Genomic DNA, 25,340 nt, shown 5'->3' with positions numbered 1-25,340 from the left:
AAAAAAAAAGATGCAAAAGTGAGGTTCGATCCCACAACCTTAAGAAATAAAACCTAGCACGTAACATGTGCTTCACACAGTATAGTTTAACCATGTGTTCCTTCAATTAATATTAAATAAATTTAAGGATTTTATACATAATATACCGAGTTTAGTCGGGTGACCATGTATTCACGTGACCCATATATTACACATGGATTCGCCTCTGTGTGCAGCGGAGATGCGTTGATGCGCCAGTGAGGAGGTGTGAGAGGCTGGCAGTGGTGGGCCCGAGCACCCATTAATCAGGGTGGATAATTTATATAGACATATAGAAAATATTGAAATTTTAATATAAAATAGTAATAAATAGCACCCAAGAAGTAATAAAATATCTTGGTGCTCTGGTTAAAAGGTTGTAAACTTTAGGCGAAGCCATGAAAAAGCCAAGTTCAAATCTCACTCAAAGCAATATATATTTTTTTTTTTTTAATTTTAAGGTGAGCACCCAGGACCAATAAATCTTGGGTCCGCCACTGGCCCGAACAGAGGGAGGTGTAGGCCAAAGAAGGCCTGGGAGAGGTGATTCGGCAGGATATGGCGCTACTTCAGCTTACCGAGGACGTGACCAGTGATAGGAGGATGTGGAGGTCGAGTATCATGGTAGAGGGCTAGAAGGGGGCCGCGAGGATTTCTTTTTCGCATTAGGAGTATTATTATCATTGTTTACTCGCTTATTTTTTCGATCTCTCATATAGCTTGTTTCTTTCTTTCTTTCTTTAACGTCATTTATCTTATTATATGTTGCTATTACTGCCTATTATTATTGTTGTTTTGGCACCTTTTCTTGAGCCGGGGGTCTATCGAAAACAGTCTTCCTACCTTCCAAGGCAGGGGTAAAATCTGCGTACACTCTACCCTCCTCAGACCCCACCATATGGAAATACACTGGATATATTGTTGTTGTTGTTGTTGTTTCATTTATCGAGAACTATGTAATTACACAATGTCATTATCAGAGGCGGGGTGTAGTATTCTGATTATGAGTTCAACTGATCACAATATTCTTTGACACGTAGTATATGTATATGTGAAGAAAAAAAAAACTTTCTGGACCCATTATTTTAAAATTATAATGAATTTGAGTACTGTAAAATCCTCATGACGAAACTCGAATCACTATCAGATCTAGAAAACTATAGATCCATCGCAATGAGATCTCATTTTCAAAACCCTCATTCAAAAAAGTCTTATTGATTAGTAGATGGGAGAAAAATTGGCATTTCTTTCGAGTTGTGACATCTAGGGGACATCCAAGTGGGAATTTAGCTGTAATATACTACTAGCTTCTCAAGTTCTCATCATATTATAAAAAATAAAAAAATAAAAAACTAGCTAGGAGCCCACAATAGGCAACAAAAAGCAAGTCCAAGATGATTGAAAAATGAAATTAATCAATTGCCTTCTATATATATTTTTATTTTCCAATCCGTTCAGTATTCGATTAAATTTAAACTCATATTGCATGGGAAAGTCTCATATTAGGAGTAAAACGTGCATAACAAAGATAATTTTATACTCAGGGTTCGAGCTCAGAACCTCTTATTAAAGATGAAAGAGTAGTTAATTACTACTCCACTAAGATTCTGGTCGGTAATTGCTTCTCTATATATATATTGCTGTGGCTATAATATGGTCATGGGGGATTGCAAAAAAGGAATTTTTCACTTTTATAATGCGGACAACACGTGTTAGTGTGTGTTAAATTTTCTCCCATTGTCTCAAAGAGAAACCCCACAAGAAAAAAGGGGAATTGATGAGTTGTGTGCATGTGAGTCTACTTATATTTGTTCAAAAAAACATATAAAAGTTTCAAGAATAAAACAAAATATTTGAATGAGGCATTTGCTTGGTTTCAAGGAGGACATAAATTGCAAAGCAGAAGCTGTCCATATGGTCACATCATTGAAAAAAATACGAAAAATTCTTTAGATATAAAATTGTCATTTGATGTCGGATCCTCTGTTCACTAATTTCTTTATTGTCAATTACGTTCTCTCTTTGTATTTCATTGAAAAATTATGGTTAATCTTATCCCTCTTGTTATTCTCATCTTCTTGAGAGACAGTGATACGATCCCACAAGCTCGAATAGCACGGAGCATACTATGGAGGATATAGAGATATTAACCATATAGGGTTTTAGATTTTTTCTCCTTTTGCGTATTTCAAATAACTTGATTAATTAGTTTAATCGAATTTTATATCTTTATTTTTGAAAGGTTCAGTCCGATAGCATAAGTTATTCGATATAACATGACTTCAGTTGAAGTGTCAAAACCAGAGATTATTTATTTATTTCCCCTATAGAATGAAACAAAAGAAGAAAAAGAAACTCAGTATTAGTGTGTTTTTCTCAAGCCATAATATTCAAAATCAACGCACAATTCCACCAAAAAAACACAACTTTCTTTCCAGTTCACTGAATAAGGGGTATGGGAAGAGGAGGTTTTTCTTCTAGTTGGTAAGAGATCAAAAAGTATGGGACATATCAATTAGTGTCTCTGACCCTGCACAAAAGCATGAGTATAAATAACCCCTAACATTTTTCTTATATATTCTTTTTATATGTACATCTTTCTATGATTTAATCATTATGTGCCATCAACAAGAACTTTGAAAAAGCATCTTAGCTTCTTGGTTTTGGAGAGATAACACCTCCACTATAAGAAAATCCATGCAAAGATAACTACAAGAAAATGATTGGTTCTCAAAATACTAGGCAACAGTAATTTAATACCAATTGTGATCATATCTTTTCAGTAAAAAAAAAACAGTTACGTTACTCGCTCGATTGCCACTGAAAGTATCGTTTCTACTTTCTTCGTCAGACTTGCATGTATTAAGCATATCCGCTAGCATTTATTCTGAGTCAGGATTGAACTCTCGATGAAATTCGTAGTTACTTATAGCTTTCTTATTTGTAAACAAAGCGGATTTGAAATTATATTGTCTTTCATTCCAACGCATAAATCATATTCATTGACCGTTAAGTGAAGTTAAAAAGAAGCTAAATCAAGACTCAATAGTTCGCCCATTAGCTAATAATTAATAAATTTGGGATGACCAAGGATTACCACCATTATTTTCTTGCATTTATGCTAAGTTTGAGGAATGGCCGTATCTCAAAGGATGTAATATAGATGCATGGCCCACCTTGACGTTAGCATAAAAGGCTGATTTCATGACTCGAACCAATATATGATCAATAGATCATACGAAGATAATTTTAACGTTACTTCAGTTGTCCTTCATTCCAACTTTGCAGTTGCCATCAGTGGCGGAGCCAGGATTTATGTCAAGGGGGTTCAAAAATATAAAGAAGCCATAAATGAAGAAGCTAAGGGGGTTCAACGTCTACTATATATACATAAAAAATAATTTTCACCTTATATATACAGTGTAATTTTTCGCCGAAGGGGGTTCGGATGAACCCCCTCGGCTCTATCTACATCCGCCACTGGTTGCCATATCGTTGCGATGCTTCGATAAATTCTCATGTAATCCTAACCATGTAAATAAAATTTTATAAAATCAGTGCAATTTTATTAACCTACAGTAAAGAAATTACTTATTTTTTTGGGGTCACTAATTGCACTTGTTATGTGTGTTACCTTTAAATTAACTTTAAAATGGCCTAAGAGTATTGTAACAGTAAATAAAAGTTAAACTCAATTTCTTAATATATTTAGAATCATAGAATGAGTTTCAATTAGTATTCAAATTACAAACTCGAAACTCCCAGTTTTTGTTCTAGTCCTAATGACTTGACTTGTACGTTATTGTAACGCTTAATGATAAAGATATATACAATTACACGTTACGTTGGAGTAGAAAATAGTGGATGGTGGCGTATTTGATGTAAAAAAATTATATCCTAATTTAATTAATTGAAACACCTTTTAATCATTCTATTTTCAAAGGCGGAACAGTTCTAGAAGGCCCCCAAGAGAATAGCAGTCGTCGATTTATACAATCAGCCAAAATTTTAAACTTGTTGATCATACTTTTCAACAAGTATAAAAAGTAACAACATTTAAAACATTTTTTTAATTAAAAGTTACTTTAGCCTTTTTCTCACACCCACGATAACATAGAAATGAATGTCTAATGGTCCAATATTCTTCCTTCCCCATGTGAATTTGCAAATCTTGAAATTAATTAAGACCACAATCTAATTAAATATTAATAACCTTTACCTATTAAATAAAAATGTGCCATGTTTAGTTTTTTACTAGGAAGATATAGATAATTAACTGTGGACTCTATTAATGCTTAAATATCAAATATTGTACCCTAAATACTGGCATAAATCTTGTGGGTTTTTGCTTCTTGATAAGCAACTGTGAGTATCTTATAATCATCATATTGGGACATGAGAAAGTACTAAATTAAGTGATTTACTTGAACCACTGGTCATTTTCTTGGTCACAGCCTAAATTATTAATTACATATTCTAACATAATTAATATCAAGACAAACCTCATGATTAATCTTGCCTCCAAACACCTCATGCTGTATCTCTACCCCTTGCTACATTGACTAAAATTGGTCCCCATTAATTTGGGATTACTATTAATACCATACATCTTGTGATTTACGTGCAGAATGTCACATATCAATTAGGCATCTATTTGGGGCAGTTCAATAGATTTTCCTTATTCTTTTTCCTACTGAATTAATATAATTTCTTGGTCTGGATCGCTTTCTCCTTTGATGGGTATCATGCGGCGCGAATCCGGATTAGGTGACCCCCAAACAGATATTGAACGCCAAGTGCGAAATCCAAATTAAAAAAAAAAAAAAAAAAAAGAAGAAGTGAGAATCAACATAATATCAAAGTTCAGTCTAAGAATTCATCAGCACTTCCTAATTTGCATTTGCCAATATCAAGTTGACGCTTGTATTTTAATAATTCTTTGGTTTTCCCTTGGATGTGGACACGTGGTTAACCATTTATATATTCTAGCGCACAAATACAACGTTTGGTGGTCGCTCTTTTACAATTAACTTTCGTCCAACACAATTAAGAACGTATGAAGACGGAGATTACATTAGTAGGAGTATGAAAGGAACCACCCCATTTATCCTGATCGGAATGATTGAAGAAAGAATAAGAGTGACGACGGCGTCTTGTACTCCAGGGTCCAAATAACTTAATTTTCTCCCATGAACTATTTTGCGTTAATGAATTAGTTTGATCCAAAACTTACTAGCTAAAAGCAGTTTAATACATGAAATTAAGTTGATCAAATTAACCTTGATATCTTATACATTTTGCATGAATCACATGTATAGTATTGGAATGTTCATACATACAGTAGTTTTCCAGCAGACAGTGATAGATAGTTACCTTTTGAGTTTAATTTTCAAAAGTGTAAGTGACTGTCACACAAAAGAAAATAAAAGTAGCAATAAAATAAAGAACATATTTTTTCCCTCTACTTTAGAAAGTAGGAAAAGAGAGTGATCTTTTTGTTTCTGGGGTAGCTGATATGGCCTGTGAGTAATTGTACAGAGAATAAAAAACTAGGAAAAAAGGAAATGAGAAATAATATAAAATTTAAAAGTAACAAATGAGGGAAAAAGATTTTGATGAAAAAGTGGGCTTTTTAGAGTGTAGACCCCTTAATGGTAGGCAACTTCGCTTTCAATGTTATCTTTTCTATTTTGTGAGTGCTGTCTAAAGGGGAAAAAAAAAACTTGGAAAAGTAAAAGGAAAAGTAGAAAACTGATGAGGGCTTTGGATTTCACTCCTTTCACTTTACAATTTTTTTATTTTTTTTTTAAATTCAAAATCTAAAGTAGTTACAGAATTACTAATAGTTAGGAGTGTTGTACATTGTGCTTTAAAAGTAGCGCCCACTTTCAGTATTGTAAAATCAAAGTTATCTTCCTCTTAGGTAAAATCAAGTTCACCACAAAGATACTCAGCTCGTTAAGTTACTGAATAAGAGAATTCAATTAAAATTTCATTAGTACTTTAAAGACGTGGTAATTAATGAGATCTTATGAGTGAATTTCGAAGTGCCTTTAAGTCTAAGTGTAGCAAGAGGATTTACTAATACTGGGCTTGGCAGGACAAAGAAAGGTAAAAATGTACACATAGGGGTGGGCTATTGTCCATATTGTATAACCTATCTTGATGCAATCAATCTCAGCCCCAAGTAATCTTTGCCCAGACCAATAACCTGCCCATTTTAACTTAGCCCGTTTTGATTCCAAATATAGTTCAGCTTGCTGACACCCCTAGGCCCTAGGTATGCGCTCACAAAAAGAAAATTGTCATGCATATGTAAAGCTAGAAAATCAAATCTTCTGTCATGTAATTTCCTAAAATGGCTCCTCTTATATTCTATGAAATAAAATCTTTTGGTGGTTGGATTGATGGATAATCTGGTTGGAAAATTAACAGAAAAATAATTAAAAAAATGCATAACTAGCTAGAATAATGTATACAACATTTTCATTAAGGTTTACAAAGACAGTATATGTAAGATAAATCACCTACGAATCTGGTGTTTCACTTCTCAGAAATTTTGATCTATACCGCTCGGATTCTCCAAAAAAAAAAAATATGTTGTACGCGTGTCAGATCCTCCAAAAATGTACAACTTTTTTTGAAGTATTCGAGAGCAACATACGTTTTAATAGAGATTACACCAATTGAAGGAAGGCGATTGATCTTCTATTTAATCCATTAGCAGTGTGCAGAAACAGAGACATAAGTTTAAGTTCTAAGTTCCTTCCCTGTCATGGATCAAAGAGAGCAGGTTTTAAAATTTGATGATCAACAACAAAAGAAGTACATGAAAGACATATATAAAAGTGAGTTTTGCGATAACGTAAATGCTTGTTATTTAATTGAGCTAAAATGATAGATTTGTGCAACATATGGTTCATTCTTTGGCTCTTGATTAAGTTTAATGCAGAATCAGATGTAAGAGATTTTGCTATAGTCGTGTTTCCTTTTTATAGAACATAGGAGTTACCAGAAGTAAATCCGTAAATGCAAGGTTAGTTCAATCCTCTTCAACCATATTGAGCTAGTCATAGATTTAGTCTTAAAATAGGCTAAGCTCTATTCTAATAGATTTATACTTAGAAACTTAACAACCTACAATTTTAGTAACATTGATTACCACAACTCAGCTATAATAAGGCATCCAAAAATAATAGCTAGTTTTTCCAACTGATGGGATTTTAGATACTGGTCCAAGCAAGCAAGAACCTTTTCTTCTTTGAGATGCAGTTAGAGGCCATACACTGGCAGTAAACTGCAGAGGATCCCTACTCTAATGGCGCGACAAAGCTTAGCATGATATAATGAATGACAAATTAGCTGATTAAAAAAGCTCAGACACTAGTACCTTTTAAGTCAAAAAATTAGAGCCTCATGCAGTCCATCCTGAAGTTCTTAGACCAGAAAATTCCTGTTACATATTGCAAGCTCAATAATAGATTCTTATGTAACAATTAACAAATCAAAATCGACAGCAATTTTTCACAAAACTCTGGTGAGTTTGAAAATTTCGACAATAGTTTAAGTTGGTCATAAGTGATTTTAGCTGCATTCTTTTGATGTTTTTACATATGGTATCCAAGAATGCCTATCTAGAAGAATATTAGATAAGAAGCGAGCAATCAAAATTCACTTACGTAATTCAGTTTTAGTAAAGGCCAAGAATCTTCCACCAACCAGCTCCTACTAATCCCCATATGACAATATTAATAAGAGCTATGATAATGCCCAATTTGAAGACATCGCGTAGTTCCACATAACCAGCTGCCAAGGAAGAGCATCGAAATGAGATCAATTCGACTTTCATCAAAATAAACGAAAAGGGAATAGTTATCGAAATATTGAATACAGATAAACCCGAAAGAGATTAAAATACTAATACCACTCTTACTGCATTTTCCCTTTAGTGGGATGAAAAACAGACTTAAGAAGTTGCAGACATACACATTCCGAAAACAGAAACAATTTTTTTTTTTTTTTTTTTTGAGATAATTATGTTTTGAATCAGCCTGATATTGTAAAACATAATGCTTAGACTCACATTTTATCTCGGAATGCTTAGAGATAATCTTAAAGGCAGACACGATTGATTATCCTGTAATAGTCAATCAATGTATTTTTGGCCCTTTTCCCTTAAAACAAAACCACTGGTTCAAACGTTCCTTCTTGTTTATGTCTACATTTTGATGACTAGATAAAACTTTTCTAATGCATCTAACTTAATGTCTTTCTCCTCCTCTATCCAAAAATGAAAGTTAATATCTGCTCCCGCAGGAGTTATATCGATACCAAATATTGCTTAAAATGCGACACTTGACTGAAAAATGACAGAACGTATTTTCTTTGACTCTCGCAGCGCTACATATCTCCTGGAGCTTTTAAACTCCAGGACGTTTACCAATTCTCCGTGGATATTGACACCAACTAAATCATCCAGCAAATACTTAATAAAGAAATGCTATGCATATATGCAATACTTCCCTCTCGTGGCAATTAGAAAAGAGAAATTACATAAATAGCCGCCCACCAAAATAATAGCTAGTAAATGTATATATTATGTATATTAATGTAAATATACATAAAATATACATTTTTGGTACATAATAGTGTATATTTGGCTAGCGAATGTAATTAATTTTTGGTTGACAGGCCAAATGTGGAACTTGCCAATTATAAAATTCCTTTCCAACCTCAAAAAAAAGATATAATGATATGGGGATGTTGAGCTAAAACAACCAAAAATACTCTTAACATGGTGATGGTGTGATATCTACTGCTTTGGGTCAAGCCCGCAGGATTTTTCCCAGAAGGCCTCACACCATTAAGATTTAAGAGTATCCAACACTTTATAAGTAACTTCTGTTTTCTTTTACTTTTCATGTTAGACTTTGTTCTCACATACACCCAATAGGGCAAATATTTTGTCAAACAAAACAGATACTATAGTTCAACAGAATTACCTCCATAGTATACTGCAGCTTGACCACTGCTGTAATGTGTCAACGCGCCAAAAAGGTTTGTGTTGTATCCCAAAGCCAATGCAGCAAAAAGACCAGGAACTTTTGACGCTAAGCACATTCCGAGAAATGCCGAGTACAATGCTGCAACATGAGCAGTTTGACTAGCAAACAAGTAGTGAATGAAGAAATATGCTACTTGAAGGACACAAAATGCCCCGAACCAATGTAGTGAAAGAGATTTGAGGAAATTAGCTACAGCATTTGACATCCAGGCGACAACTCCCAGAGTAGTTAATTGTGTTGCCATGCCTATTAAAACCCCGAACCAAGCTAAGGTATCCCATGCAGATTTTTCACTCAAGCAATCATCCCATTCAAGTATTCCAAAAGCCAAAAGTAGAGACAATCCCAACATTGCTGTGACAACACTCGCTAGCCCAAGAGCCTCTCTGTACAAAAATAAAACGGCAAGTTACACATTTGGCCTGTCAACAAAAAATAATTACATTCGCTAGCCAAATATACAAAAAATATACACTATGACGTATCAAAAATGTATATTTGATATAAATTATACATTAATATACGAAAAATATACATTTGTTGGCTATTATTCTAGTGGGCGGCTATTTATGTCAATTTCTTAAAATAAAAGTTGCTACTATTATCAAGCATCGGCTATCTAGTGAAATAGATGAATAGAAAAAAGAAAGATGCAAAATCAGCAATATGTTCCAGACTAGGACTCGATTCAGGATTTGGAGTTTTCAACAAACTGTGCCCTCCTTCAGTATCATGATTGGATCGACCAGATCATGAGTGAATAGAAAATGTTCAACACGTGACAACTATAATCCAAGAAAATGTTATTCGATCAAAAGGTAGATAGTATCCACAATAACAATCGCGCCTCATTGGCTAAATAAATTCTCACTAAACATGTCGCTCCATTTAGGCTCATTTAAGACCAATATTATACAAAATAAAATAAAAACTACTAGGAGTTCTCTATATTTTCTATAAAAAGTTAAGACAGTATCAGACTTTAGAAAATCACAAATCCACAGGAAACAAGCTGATGAACACAGGCATACTAAGAGACATATTCAAGAAAAAGGGTGAATGTATTTTACTTTTTGAGATTAAGACAGTATCAGACTTTAGAAAATCACACATCCACAGGAAACAAGCTGATGAACACAGGCATACTAAGAGACATATTCAAGAAAAAGGGTGAATGTATTTTACTTTTTGAGTTGATGGTAAGAGTTAAGACCAAAGTTTTGTCGTATAATCATAAACCAGATAAACTCAATCTAAAGCATAAACATGCCAATACATATATTCTTGTAAGAATCTGTTTCCATCAATCCTGCCAGAAATGCCATGTTATAAGATCTTATATCAAAATCAGTGGCTATATCAGAAAGTTCAATCTGGTCATGAGCAGAGGGATATGCTGAAGAATTATTCACTATAACCAAATCAAAAGCTCTTAAATATTTTGGACCAAAGGAGTATTATTCGATACACCAGTCTACCTCCCTGAGAACACTATAGCACTAGAAAATCTAAAGAAGTAAAGTTTATACTGAGAAGGAAAAGGGGTTAAAAATTACCACTCTATTATACAAAAAATCTTGATTTTACCCTCCATTATACTTGGGAACGTTCATACTATATCCTTACTGTTAAGAAATCGACTCGTATTCGCCCCTTGATCCTGACAAAACTCCAACTTGAAGTATGACGGATGGTAATTTTAAACCATAGTCAAAAGTAGAGGGATAAAATTGAACTTTTTTTCTCGAAGTATTTTGACACATGGAATCCATCCAATCCATGGTGCAGCTACATTAGAGTAAAGGGCAAATACAATATGATTTGCTAACGGCAATGGTACGAGTGGACCAAAAGAATAACGGATGGTAAAATTAAGATATCTCGAATAGTAGAAAGGTATATTTGAACCTTTCTAGTAAGAATCTGAATCTAGAAAATCTACTTTTGAGTGTTAAAAGTGGTTTATGCACCTTCTAATTTAGGCTAGCACATTCAGCAGTTTTGTTTAACTTGATTCTGAACCTTTATGCTTCCTTAGGGATAATATATTACTACATTTCTTCTTCTTTTTCGGATAAATGTGGTGTCTGAGCCTAAATATCTTTGGGTCCTATACCGTCGCTCGACTTTAGTGGATCGACTCTATTACATAAGTTAATTACTAATTTTATCTCACAATGGGCACCTCGACTAATTTCAGGGGGTATATGCTACTTTCCAACAGCACAACTATCGAGTAACTCTATCCACCAAGGATTGGACAGTGAGACGAAATCACCTCGTGCTTTTTGTTCTCGTTGGAATTTGAACCTGAGACGTCATAGTTCTCGACTGACTTTATTAACCACCAGGCCACAACCTTAAGTATTTAGAGATTACTTTTCTTGTGTCAAAGAAACTCATAATTCCTTTAGATAGCAACAACATACCTAGTGTAATCCCACAAGTGGGGTCTGTGAGTGAAGCGTATACGCAGACCTTACCTCTACCTCGTGGAGGTAGAGATGCTGTTTCCGAAAGACCCTCAGCTCAATTGAAGCAAATCAAAGCAGTGATGAATAAGGAATTACGACAGTGAAGAAAACATCACAACTAATAAGGAAAGCAGTACAAAGCATTCAGAAAACATAGTAAATATTTTAAACATACCCAGAAATCCATAATGCTACAGTGATAAGCATTACTATCATCATCACCCATTGATCACTTTTAATAGGACCCATCTGCTCCAGTCTCCTTCTAGCCATTAATGGAGCATCTGGTGTGTCCTTCATTTCTGGAGGGAAAATCTTGTATAGAATAACTGGAGTTGCTAGAAGAGATATAACTGCTGGTGTACAAGAAAATTTGAACCAAGTGAGCCATTTACTTGATATCTTTACACCTAAACCCTCAGCTAATTTCACACATAACAGGTTTTGTGCTGCAGCTGTTAGGAACAAGGCACTTGAGCTACTTGAAGACTGTAAATGCATCACAAAAACAAATTGCATTAATAATCAGAAACTGAACTAGAATGTAACAGGCATCATATCAAACATCTGATATACACTTTGAAATAATAGTGGTCAAACATCCAAAATCTGCTTATTTTGAAAAGAGTTTTTCGTCGGAAGGATTTTGAAAAAGTACTCTGAGAGTAGCAGTGTTTGGGTAATCAATTTGAAAATATTTCGACAATTTGCATTTGACTAAAGCTCAAAAAGTGCTTCTGGAGCTACTATTTTAGCGTCTAAAAAACAGTTTCTGTTTTTACTCAAAAATATTTTTTTTTGTCTTTTTTATCTAAAAGCTTGGCTAAACAACTCAAACTTTCTAAAATAAGCATTTTTGACTTTTCAGAAACTTGGCCAGGCTATAAGACACAAAATTGTAAGTCATTTACAAAATACTGATGAATTGTGAACATTTTGCAATTTAAAACTTTGAAATCTTCACTCTTCAGATTAAAGTTTTAGATTGAAATTTTGTATTCTAAAGATTTACGTTATAGGCGTCAATTTTCTTTTATATAGTTAAGTCACTTATAAGGTAATTAAAGGTGAATTTTTATGATCAGCTTTAATTGAAAACCTAATAAAAAATGGTAATTGGCCTACTATTTCTGATAATATACAAAAACAGTTCTATATTATTGGTATATATAACTTATATTCTCTTGTGAGAAAATCAGGGAGACTATTATCTGACCCCTTTTTATAATGTATTTCAAAATCAAATTGAGCTAATAAAGCTTGCCATCTTGCAAATATTTATTTAGAAACATCGTGTTTACAATCTTTATTAAACATAAACTTGGTTGCTTGACAATCAGTTTTTATTAAAAACTTTTGATTATATAAATCTCCTTGAAATTTAAGAACACATTTAACTATAGCAAGGATTTCCTTGGCAATAGTTGCATAATTTTTCTGGCTATTATTCCACTTACTAGAATAAAATTGTACTAAATATTCTTGTTTATCATCTGGAGAATATTGTTTTAAGATTCCTCCATATCCAATACCAGAGGCATCTGTTTCAATAATTTTTTGCCAAATAGGATTGGCTAGAGTAAGATAAGGAAGATTATTAACTCTTTCTTTGATTTTGTGAACTGCTTGTGTATGATCATCAATCCAAGGCTTTAGAATCTTTTTCAATCTATCACATAAAATAGATGTATCTTTTGCCAAATTCTTATAAAATGGTGAAATATAATTTAAACTTCCAAGAAATCTTTGAAATTGAGTTTATCAGTAATAATATTAGGGAATTTAGAAGCAAATTCAATACTTCTAGTAATAGGAATAATTTTTCCTTTTTCAATATTATGTCCTAAAAATCTAACTTTTATTTGAAATAGAGACATTTTTGGCTTGGATATGATCAATCCATTTTGAATGATGATTTTCTTGAATATGTCAAGATGTCTAAAATGCATTTCTATATTATTTGAAAATACTAAGATATCATCGATATAAACAATGATAAATTTTACTATAAGGCATAAAAATATCATTCATAATTTTTTAAAATTCTGAAGGGGCATTTTTGAATCCAAATGGCATTACATTCTATTAGAATTGCCCAATAGGGACATTAAAAGCAGTCTTGTATTTATCTGCTTCGGCAATTTGAATTTGCCAATATCCTGAATTTAAATCAAATTTAGAAAACATAATAGCATTATGGAGACGATCCAATAAATCCTTTTTATTAGGAATCGGATATCGAATCCATTTCAAAACCTTATTAAGAGGTTTATAATTAATAACTAATCTAGGAACTCCACGTTCCTGTTCAGCATGTTTATTAACATAAAAAGTTGTACATGACCATGGAGATTTTGAAGATCTTATAAGACCTTTCTGTAAAACAGAAGAAATCTCATTTTTACATAATACTAGGTATTCAGAATTCATTTGACATGGTCTTGCTTTAGTAGGAAAATTTTCTTCTAAAAAAGTTTCTTCATATGGAAGAGAAACAATATGTTTTTTTCTATCCCAAAAAGCATTAGGATGATCACTACAAATTTGTAATGAAAACTGATTTTTTAGAAAATCTTTTTTTTTTTTTTGCTGTAATTTGGGATTTTGTAGAATCTCTTCAATATTAAGAGTATAAATTTCTTGTTTAAAAAAATTGACTTGTTGATGTTTATTCATCAACCTATCTTTGATTTCATTCAAAATCCTTGAAAAAGGTTCAGTTATAAACTGAAATTCAATTGTTTTCCCTTCAAAGGTCCCTACAATACCTTGGGTATCCCATTTCTGGATAGGAAATATTTTTTGAAAAAATGGGGTTCCCAGTATTATTTGATTGGAAATATCTTTTACCAACACAAAACTTTCTGGTAGTCAGACTTTGTCTTGGCAAATATATGTTTTGGGTAATTTAAAAGTAATTTCCATTTTCTGCCTATTAGCGAATCTAAGACTATGGGTAGTCTTATGAAAATATTTTGAAGGAATTAATCCTTATTGAATAGAATTTAAATCAGCTCCACTATCAACTAGAGCAGTAATTTTTTTTTTTTGAAATTATAATAAATTAAAAGAGTAATTTTTATAAAAAACTTTTGAGAAGTAATAATTTCTAGAATTTTAAGAAACTCTCCTTCTTTGCTAGTACCTCCATCTTCTCCCACAGCTGGATCTTCTATGGTATTATCAACTGGAGTTTCTATAACTTGTTTTCCCCTTCCCTCAATTCTAGAGATCCTTTCATCTAGACTCATATTATGTTTTTTGAGAGTGGAGATCTCCTGTTTTAGATTATCAATCTCTTTTTCCAAATCTTGGATTGTGGCCGGAGTACTTATGATATTTCTCCTTTGTTGAAGAAGTTTTTTAACTCCTGACATGGTGTACGGACCTGTTGATTCCTGTATCTGAATACCAGTCTGAATTTCTGGTTTCTTGGGTGCTTCATTCACCTTATCAATGATTTGAGACGTGAGGTCTGGATCTTTCATAATTTTTAACAAATTCACAAGGTTATTACCCTCCAAAACATTGATATTGGTTTCTTGGAATTGGGAGAAGAGATTATAAAATTCATCTTCTTTTTTGTTACCCTTGCTAGTACAAGGTTGTACCATTTGACATGGTGCACATTCCTTATCTGAGCTTGTAGAGGTATAACTCTCATTTCCAAGATAAGGTCTTTATTTGATGAAGAGTCCTCCGATTTGTCAGATTCAAAACCTGAATCTTCTGGTTCTGAATTTAATAAAAGTTTGTATAACGATTCTTTTAGGTCATCATCAATATCAAGGCTCTGATATCATTTATCGGCACGGATCGCATGGTGAGATGATACTGCAAAGGGACTTTTACTAGGTTAATAACCCTGGCAAGGAGGTTGTCCAACTCAAAACAAGTTCAAAAATAGCCCTAATGCTACCTCGGCTCAACGGGCACATGAACAGGACCACTGCCTGAATTTGAACAGTCATCCTGAGTTATTCTCTGCCTGATCTCAGCACCATCTTTGGTGAATCCTAGCTAATTAAAGCATTTTCACCATAATACCTAGTAGTCTAGTATGATATAGTCCAACACAAGGTTTTTAGCCTGTCATTTAGGCTAAATATGAATATGTAGATTAAAATTTAAATCAAACTAAAACAAAAATTACCTAATGGATAGAAGTTATGCTCAGCAGAGATGAAGATATAGTAAACAACAAACTTTTATTATAGAGAGAGAGAGAGAGAGTATTTTTACAAGTAGAGAGAAGGGGGTCTGTGAAAACCTGCCTTCTTTTTGAACTAAATGATCCTTTTTATAACGGATCAAACGAATACTTACAAAATAAAATGGCCGACAAGTGGCCAACAAAGTAAAGCACCATTGTGGATGCTTTTACAAAGTAAAATATAGATAAGGACTTCCTAGAAATTTGAAAAAAGAAAATTGCAATGATTAAAGAGAAGAAAGAAAGAAAATAAAGTAAAATGATTACAAAAAAGAAAGTAAAACTTGTTTTATTAAAGCAAAAGTGTCTTTTATAAAAGTCTTCGTCTTCTTTTCAGCATTATTGCTGAATACTGGGTCCGTCTATCGCTTCATCTTTTTTTTTTTCGTTGTCTTTTGTGGAGGTGGAAGATGCCCTATTGGCTTTTGAATTGAGCCATGAATTGTGCAAAATCCTCATTATTATCAGGATCTTAAGATTCGTCTGCTAGACATGTCTATGCTTCATTTATATTATCATCTACATCATCATTTTCATTATCTATGGTATTACCCACTGATGCCATAGATATATCCGAAGGGATCTCAATGTCCAGATTTTTTATTAAATCTTTCTTGAATTCCTCCATGTAGGCGGCTATCATTTCGTCTTTGGATATAACTCCTTTTTTTTATCTAGATCCTTCTGGCAATGTGCTGGAAGGGACTGAGAATTTCCCTTTGTCTGGAATTAATTGAGTCTCTATAACTGGCTATAGTAGTCTTAATTTGTTCTATCAATTCTTGTCCAGGAATGGTTCCATCAGCAGATTTCTATATTAATTGTATAAAAAATCCTGTTGAGACAAGGTATATTTTGTGGGGTATTACCCACTTTCAAAGACCATTTCATGATCCAAGGGATAGAGAATTCAATGAAAAAAATATATTTTGGCAATTCCTTCAAAGAACGTAGTATTAGTTTCCAAATCTATAATTTTTGGAGAAATTTCAACCCATTCAGTATATAGACTTTTAAAGGGTTCTGGTAAAATTTTCACAATTGGATTGTAATGGATCTACCATTGACAAAACCAATTTGGAATGCCTTGTTTATAAACATTGACACATATTTTTATAAATCATGAATGTTTTATTAGGATTTTCATATAAAAAGACTTTATTAAAGCCTTCAACATAATCCCAATAATTAAATTTAACTGGGATTTTTTTATTAGGATGGATATAATCCATTTCCTTTAAATTACTTAATCCCATTCATTTGGAGAGAAAATCTTTTTTATAATGATTTTGGAAAAGTTATAAACTTTTTTGCTATTAGCAGGGTAGAAATGTTGAATTTTGTTGATCCTAAAGATGAAAGAACCAGCTCATAATTCATACGATATTTATAAGTAATTGTAGTGTATTACGCTGCATCAAAATACCTTTGCATTATTTGCCAAGGTTCATTTCTCAATTGGAGGTCTTCATTCTCGATGAGAATTATTAACTCTCTGTTGTCATTTTGTTCATATGAATCAGTGTCCTCATAATCATCATCGGTGAGGGCATTGGAATATGAAGGTGGCATATTATCCTTCTGCTTTTGGGATTTTATAAAATCCAGATATTGCTGATATGTAATTTCTTCCTTAGTATTACTGGAAGATCTTGTAATGGTATCGACTATTAGCCTTTTGTTGCCCATTTGGGCAAGAACAGTGCCTCGGCCTGCTCCTTTATTAATTCCTTGTCCTCCCCTTCCTTTATTAGATGGGGATTACAACTATGGTCTCATGTCTCTTAATCTGCTGATTTAGCTTGATCTCATTGCATAAGGCTAAACCTTCCTACGTACATGTTCCTATTAACTTACCATAAGTGTAGTCATCATAATTGATGATGCTAGCTTCTCCTTTTCTAAGAGCTTTTCTAACTCTTTCTGCAAAAAGGGCGGGTAATCTATCTATAAATTTGGATTTCGAATGAGTGTCATTGCACTCAGGTAATTCCATAACCCTACAAAGAAATACATCCTTGTACCACCTAAATGAGGTAAGGATTTTGCATCTTAAATTCTAAAGCATGGTCCTAATAGTTTCATTATTACCTGACCATCTTTCTGAAAAATGTTCTATAATATTAATAACTAATGAATAAACAAAATTTGGAACTACAATTGGTTCTTGAGAAGTTCCTTGCTCCCTTTTTACAGCATTCAGGATATTACCACATTGTTGTTGGGTTAAATAATTATCCCACTATCCTTTTAATTGATCAGTAAAACCAGCGATAATCGTATCTGCGATATTTCGCTCATTATTCTTATTAGCCTTACATATCGTACTATACATCAACATTCTATGTATGGTACAATAAATTTGTCTTTCACTATAACCGTCTATGTTCCATTCATAGATTTCTTTACCACTATAACTATTGGTAATAACATGCTCATGTTCTTTTAATAAGATATCTTGAGGAGTAGGTCTAGGATAGTAGTACATCCTTTGCACAGGTTTATCAGCATAATATTCATCAATTTTATTAATATCTGCTGCAATTTTGACCTTGTAATCCGTATTAGGAAAATTATCATCATCTTCTGCTATTAAAGGATGAATGTGTAAATCTTCGAATTTCTCATCAAACATTTGAGCTAATTCTGAAAAAGATTTTAATTTAAAATCTTTAATTTCAGGCGGAGGCTGTATACTTGGAGTAGCGACAACTTCCTGCTTTTTTCCCTTATTAAGGGTAGAATCATGTAATTTTTCTATTTGAGAAAATAGTTTGTCAATTTTATCATGAAGTGAAAGAATTTGTTCACCCAAAATATTCATGCAAATATTAGCATAATTTTGTTGTTTTAGCATTTTATTAATATGCCTAGCAGTAACTTGTAAAGTATCATTTTCAAATAATTTTGAAAAAGCTGCAAAATGAAGGATCTTATCATCCTTACCAATTTGAAAATAACTTGTAAAGTATCATTTTCAAATAATTTTGAAAAAGCTGCAAAATGAAGGATCTTATCATCCTTACCAATTTGAAAATATTGTTGTGAAGGAAATACTGTATTAATGATTTCTCCATTAATCAATTTGTATTCACATTCCAAGATAGAAATATAATTTCCAACATATTTTGCCATAAACCAAGGAACAAAAGATATAATCTTATTGTCTTGGGAAAGATCTTTATAAAATTCTTCTTGAAAAACCCTTGTTTCGTTTTTATGAAAATTTGCACCAAAAACAAAAAAAAGAAAAAAAAAATATTTTCTAAATGGTTCCCATCTGGGCATATAAAATTCATTACTAATTTTTTCTCTTGCGAGTGATCCCCGACTAAAATCAATTTTATGGACTTGATACATTAAATACCATCAAAATCCATGTCAGACGCGGTTAATTCTATGTCCTGAATACCCATAACAATATTATGTTGATCAATTTTAAGACTACTTATTCTATTATCATCAGTTTCTCTAATTTGAGAATTAGAAGCTCTAGATGGAGACTTTACAATATAATCAACTAGTGAAATATAAGAATGACACGAAGAATTTGATCTATTTAGTCTAGATCTGGTGCTGATGCTATGGCTTTCAGCTTTATCTAATAAAGATGGAAGTTCAGAAAACCTCAATTTAATAGTCCCATTTGGGGCTTGCTCAATTTTAGAAATATCAGTATTAATATTATTTTAAGGAGGAGCTGCTCCCTCTATGACCCATTCTCTGGAAAAATCAATTTCATCTTATCTAATAGGTCTTCGAGTAACAACTTTGGATTTGCCAAAATTAGTTTCTATCAAAATAGTTTCATTTTTGAAATTCATGATTTTACATATAGGATTCATTGTAAATAAAGGCTTAAAATATATCATATAACAAATATATATAACTTCAGTACCAGACATATAATCATAACCATGTAATTTAACACTTAATATTAAAGCATTTAAAGGATGATAACCAATGTTTATAAATAAGGCATTCCAAACTGGTTTTGCCAATGATGGATCCATTACGGTCCAACTGTGAAAATTTTACCAAAACCCTTTAAAAGTTTATATACTAAATGGGTTGAAGTTTCTCCAAAAATTATAGATTTGGAAACTAATACTGCGTTCTTTGAAGGAATTATCAATATGTATTTTTTCATTGAATTCTCTATCTCTTGGATCATGAAATGGTCTGTGGAAGTGGGTAATACCCCACAAAATATACCTTGTCTCAATAGGATTTTTTATACAAAATTGTAGAAGAAATTAGTACAAAAATCTGGTGATGGAACAATTCCTGGACAAGATTTGTTAGACCAAACTGAGACTACTATAGCCAGTTATAGAGACTCAATTAATTCCAGACAAAGGGAAATTCCCAGTCCCTTCCAGCACATTGCTAGAAGGATCCAGATGATAAAAGGAGTTATATCCAAAGACGAAATGATAGCCGCCTACATGGAGGAATTCAAGAAAGATTTAATAAAAAATCTTGACATTGAGATCCCTTCGGATATATCTACGGCATCAGTAGGTAATAGCACAGATAATGAAAATGATGATGCAGATGATGATGTAAATGAAGCACAGACATGTCTAGCAGGCGAATCTCAAAATCCTGATAATAATGAGGATTTTATACAATTCATGGCTCAATTCAAAAGCTAACGGGAAGCACCTTCCACCTCCACAAAAAACAAGAGAAAAAAAAAGATGAAGTGATCGACGAACCCAGTATTCAGCAATAATGCTGAAAAGCAGACAAAGATTTTTATAAAAGACACTTTTGCTTTAATAAAGTAAGTTTTACTTTATTTTTTGTAATCATTTTACTTTATTTTCTTTCTTTCTTCCCTTTAATCATTGCAATTTTCTTTTTTTCAAATTTCTAAAAAGTCTTTATCTGTATTTTACTTTGTAAAAGCATTCACAATGGTGCTTTACTTTGTTGGCTACTTGTTGACCATTTTATTTTGTAAGTATTCATATTAATCCGTTATAAAAAGGATCATTTAGTTCAGAAAGAAGGCAAGTTTTCACAGATCCCCTTCTCTCTACTTGTAAAAATACTCTCTCTCTCTCTTTAATAAAAGTTTACTGTTTACTATATTTTCATCTCTGCTGAGCACAACTTCTATCCATTAGGTAATTTTTGTTTTATTTTGATTTAAATTTTAATCTACATATTCATATTTAGCCTAAATGACAGGCTAAAAACCTTGTGTTGGACTTTATCACACTAGACTACTAGGTATTATGGTGAAAATGATTTAATTAGCTAGGATTCACCAAAGATGGTACTGAGGTCAGACAGAGAATAACCCATTAAAGGTGAATTTTTATGATCAGCTTTAATTGAAAACCTAATAAAAAATGGTAATTGGCCTACTATAATAAGTTAGACTATTCTGATAATATACAAAAACAGTTCTATATTATTGGTCTATATAATTTATATCCTTATTCTTATAAATGTAAATTTGTTGTTTTCTTCTTTTTAGGCTAACCCAAGTTGCTAATACCATTTATGTATATGGTCACATATATTAGGTGATCAGATAGTTTTTTTTTTTTTTTTTTAATATGGTCAGTGCATAGAAGTTAAGCCCTATAATAAAACATATAGTACTGAGTGAATAATTTAAACAAGAGTTCAACAAATATCCACCGTAAAGAATTTTTACACTGTTGGATCACCTTAACCTGTTGTATCCCTATTTTTAAGATTAAAATCCCATTTTGATTGGATAATTACAGATATTTCTTTGATAATATGATGTGAAAAAATATTTATGCAGTCTATAAGGTAAACTCATTAAATAACGAGCTTAAGTTCTATACAATTTCAGTGTACAATCAGCTCACCCAAAAAATACCTACAAGTAAGCCTCTTTAAAATATAAACTTTTAATCTTGAAAACCAAACAAATTAATTACCGACTACAATACATAAAGGTGATCTTATTGATGTAAAAATAATAATGACCGATGACGTATATAATAACTTAAATTGTCTTAAAGCTCTTAAAAAATTAATGCTAACCTGCAACTGAGATTGAACAAGATAGGCCCCAAGCTTCTTAGCAGAACCATCTTTTGGGTGACTATCAGCAGTGACAGCTAATGAATTAATTATGGGCAAAAAAATCCCACCAGCCCTTGCAGTTGTACTTGGAATAGCTGGAGATATTGCTGCCTCACTCAAAACCAGCCCATATGACAGGCCCAAAGTATTTTTCCCAAGCCAACTCACAAAACACAAAGCAATTCTATCACCAAGACCAGTTTTAATAAAACCTCTTGAGAAAAAAAATGATGCAACAATTAACCAAATGACTTCATTAGTGAAAGCAGCAAATGCCGCAGCAAATGTTAAAGTTTTTGTGACAACGGTGAGTGTGAGGCAGAGGAAAGCCCATGCGCCCACTGGTAACGGGCCTAGGATGAGGCCCGAGATAGTTGTGAGGAAAATGGCTAGGAGTTGCCACGCTTTAGTGGAGAGTTGGTGAGGTTTTGGAATGGCGAAGCGAAAAATTAGGCCTATAAATATGGATATGGCTAGTGGGATTGGTTTTGCACCTTTCCATGGTAGAAGTGAGAAGCGACGACGACGAGGATGATTGGCGGTAGAGGTAGGAGAAGTATGGCTAGGGAGGGGAGAATTTGGAGTTGACATTAACTACTTGTTGTCAGTCACAAAACTGGATTCAGAATTTGAACTTGATGAATGTAAATTAAGTATCACGATTGCAAGACAATGATACTTTACGTGTGATTTAAGAATATCCAATCAAGTTGTATATATTTCAAGATGAAAGTAATGAATAGACTTGCTTAAGATATTGGAACTGCCTGTGACACCAAAATAGGAAGAAAAAAATGAAGAATTAATTAGCATGTATGAAAGCAAAGAAGAAAATAATGAATATGATTTTATAATCAGCATGTGACACCAAAATTAAGAAGCAAATTAAAGAACTTAGAAAATAAAGAAGCAAATTATGAATGAACTTGCGTATGATTCTATAGAAGAAAAATAAAGAATTTACCATGTATGAAAACAAAGAAGCAAATTAATTAAGAATGAACTTGATTATGATTCTATAGTATGCCCGTGACGGCGTGACCCCAAAAATAGAAAAAATATAAAGAATTAATTGGCATGTTTTAAAGCAAAGAAGTTCAATTCATGCATTAGTAACAATTCCAACACAAAGCTTTTTACCCAAACTGGACTTATGGAAGCAAAGAAGTTCAATACAAGCATTATCACAAAAATAATTGTAGACACAAAACTTCCTACCTTAACTGGATTATTGAAGTCGCGTAATAAAACTTATCACTCTTGAAGCGTAAAAGCCCTTTATTATGTGAAAACTTATCTACTTGTACATAGTGTTGTGGCCATTGGCAAGTGGTGGGAAAGAAATTTTGAGACAAAGTGGTGGGAATAGGGAGGTGGGGACAACTGCTTTTTGACTTGGATTTTGTGTAATGAACTCCTTTAATTATTTAAGTCGCTCTTATCAAGAAACTAGATGGCCTATACGGCCCAACACTTTGGATTATAGTGTATTTATATATATGTAGTTGTGTTTAGATAGTTATATATATATATATATATATATATATATATATATATATATATATATATCCATAAAAACAGTACAAACTTATGTATGTTTATTATCAATAGTTATATTAATTTGACTAATTTACTTTATTCATTATTTGATCTCTATTTCATATTAATCTCTTTTCACATTTATTAGAGTAAGAATAAAAATGAAAAAGTAATTAAATTCTATCTTATTTTAAAATATAAATATTTTAAGTATATTTATTTTAGTAAACATAACAAATAAATGACATGGCAGAATAGCAAATACAGCAATTAAATATCTAGATTAGATCTCAAGCTAATATAAAAAAAAAAAAAAAAGGAAGGAAATTGTATGTATTTGCCTACTTAGCCTTTTGAAGAAAAACAATAATAATAAATCCACTATTATTGACTTGATGGGGGTACTTTGGGAATTACATGAATATTGTTTGATTTTTTAATATATGGGGTGCACATTTTTTTTTTGACATTGCTTATTTTTTTAATATGGGGTCCACTTTTTTTTTTCATGAATTTGGAGAGGGTGGCGTCCACTTTTTTTTTCATGAGTTTGGAGAGGGTGAGATCCATTTTTTTTTCTTTTTTTAAATATTTCTTGGCGTTTTAGTATGGGGTCCACCTTTTTTTTTTAAGATTAACTGACAACGAAACATGGGTAAACCATGCTTCTATATAGTAGAAAAATAGAAATACAATAAAGTATTTCTTTAGAAGAGTTGGTAATATAAAATATAAAATGTCATTTTTTTGCCCTTAAATAAAAAAGTGGATGGGACCAAAAAGAATTTTTTTTGCCCTTATATAAAAAAGTGGACAAAGGACGCACGACGATCTTGCTCATAAACGGACTCTTCTATAAGTAATATATATATATATATATATATATATATATATATATGAGAATACGAGACGTATATGAAAATGAAGAACCATAATGGCAACAATCTATGAATCAACAGGCCTTGGAAACAAAAGTTAACCAAAAAATCGAAATAACATTCTATTATGTGAAACCATTAAATTCAATAGCACCTATTTTAAAGCAAACCGATTAAATAAAACAAAAGGACATCCTGGTGCTTTGCCTGGTGCACAAAGCAGCCTACGTGTGGTAGACAGCCTAACTAATGCAAGCATTAGCTGCTGCTTCCAGCACTCGAAACGATTAAATACGAACAGAAAATGAATTCACAGGGAAATAAAGAGGAAGTTTGAAAATGTGATTCAACAACAATGTCAAAATATAAAAAGAAACTCATATAAGAAAAAAGGCATACCTGGTGAAGGAAAAATGAAGAGGCCTACGTGGCGTTCGGCGATGAAGAAGAAAAAAACAAAAACAAGGAGGGAAGCCTAGAGAAGAGAGGAAGTGTTGGATCCGACGTTCGGATCCAAGCACACTTCCGAACCTTCTCTCTTTACAACCTGATGATCTTCTTATTTATATATAATATACAACTATTTTCTTTTTTCGTTTTTTTTTTTCTGAATATATATATGTATTGGTGTTAGGATTTGATAGGGTGATTATATATATAGATAGAGAAACTTTCACAGAGGAATGAGAAAAAACAGGAGAAAGACAAGGAAGACGAAGAGGAGGAGGGACACAAACGTCTTTTCAGATTTGTGTTTGTTTATTTAGTTACTGGCTCCACTCCTCTCTAATTCACTAGACAGTCAGCACGGTCCAACACCTTAGTTTATAATGCGTGTACGTAGTTATTTTTAAATAGTGATTATATATATACAGAGAGAGAGTATATCATGTTTAAAATTAATATAACATTGTAGTTTGTTCTTCGTATTCAAAATTTTATTATATTAGTGTTTGCTACGAATATAAAGTTGGCAAAAATTTAGAAGACTTATTTAAAAGGAAACTATTTTCCTCTCTTTGAGATAAAATAATAGCAATATTTAAGCATCAGTTGATACTTTGAATTTAATTCGATT

The 25,340-nt window shown here is 32.4% G+C and overlaps 1 protein-coding gene across 3 annotated transcripts; it reads right to left on the bottom strand.

The window, feature by feature from the left end:
• Positions 1-6,452: 6,452 nt before the first annotated feature.
• LOC132614579 (dicarboxylate transporter 2.1, chloroplastic-like) lies at positions 6,453-24,933 on the bottom strand. 3 transcript variants are annotated; one of them, XM_060329050.1, is made up of 7 exons: positions 24,662-24,933; positions 21,804-22,612; positions 11,733-12,046; positions 9,021-9,469; positions 7,698-7,824; positions 7,409-7,471; positions 6,453-6,788 (listed from the first exon to the last, which is right to left on the bottom strand). In XM_060329050.1, the coding sequence occupies exons 2-5, from the start codon at positions 22,434-22,436 to the stop codon at positions 7,709-7,711; spliced, it is 1,512 nt and encodes a 503-aa protein (XP_060185033.1). In that variant the 5' UTR covers positions 22,437-22,612; positions 24,662-24,933; the 3' UTR covers positions 6,453-6,788; positions 7,409-7,471; positions 7,698-7,708. The 3 variants fall into 3 exon arrangements, with proteins under 3 accessions (XP_060185033.1, XP_060185035.1, XP_060185034.1); XM_060329052.1 differs by having other exon boundaries at positions 21,804-22,029; positions 24,662-24,817; XM_060329051.1 differs by lacking the exon at positions 24,662-24,933 and adding an exon at positions 23,064-23,361.
• Positions 24,934-25,340: the final 407 nt, after the last annotated feature.

Source organism: Lycium barbarum, chromosome 10 (assembly GCF_019175385.1).
Source record: "Lycium barbarum isolate Lr01 chromosome 10, ASM1917538v2, whole genome shotgun sequence".
Lineage (NCBI taxonomy): Eukaryota > Viridiplantae > Streptophyta > Magnoliopsida > Solanales > Solanaceae > Lycium > Lycium barbarum.
Note: the sequence above shows the minus strand (reverse complement) of the source record. Positions and strands in the feature narration are given on the sequence as shown.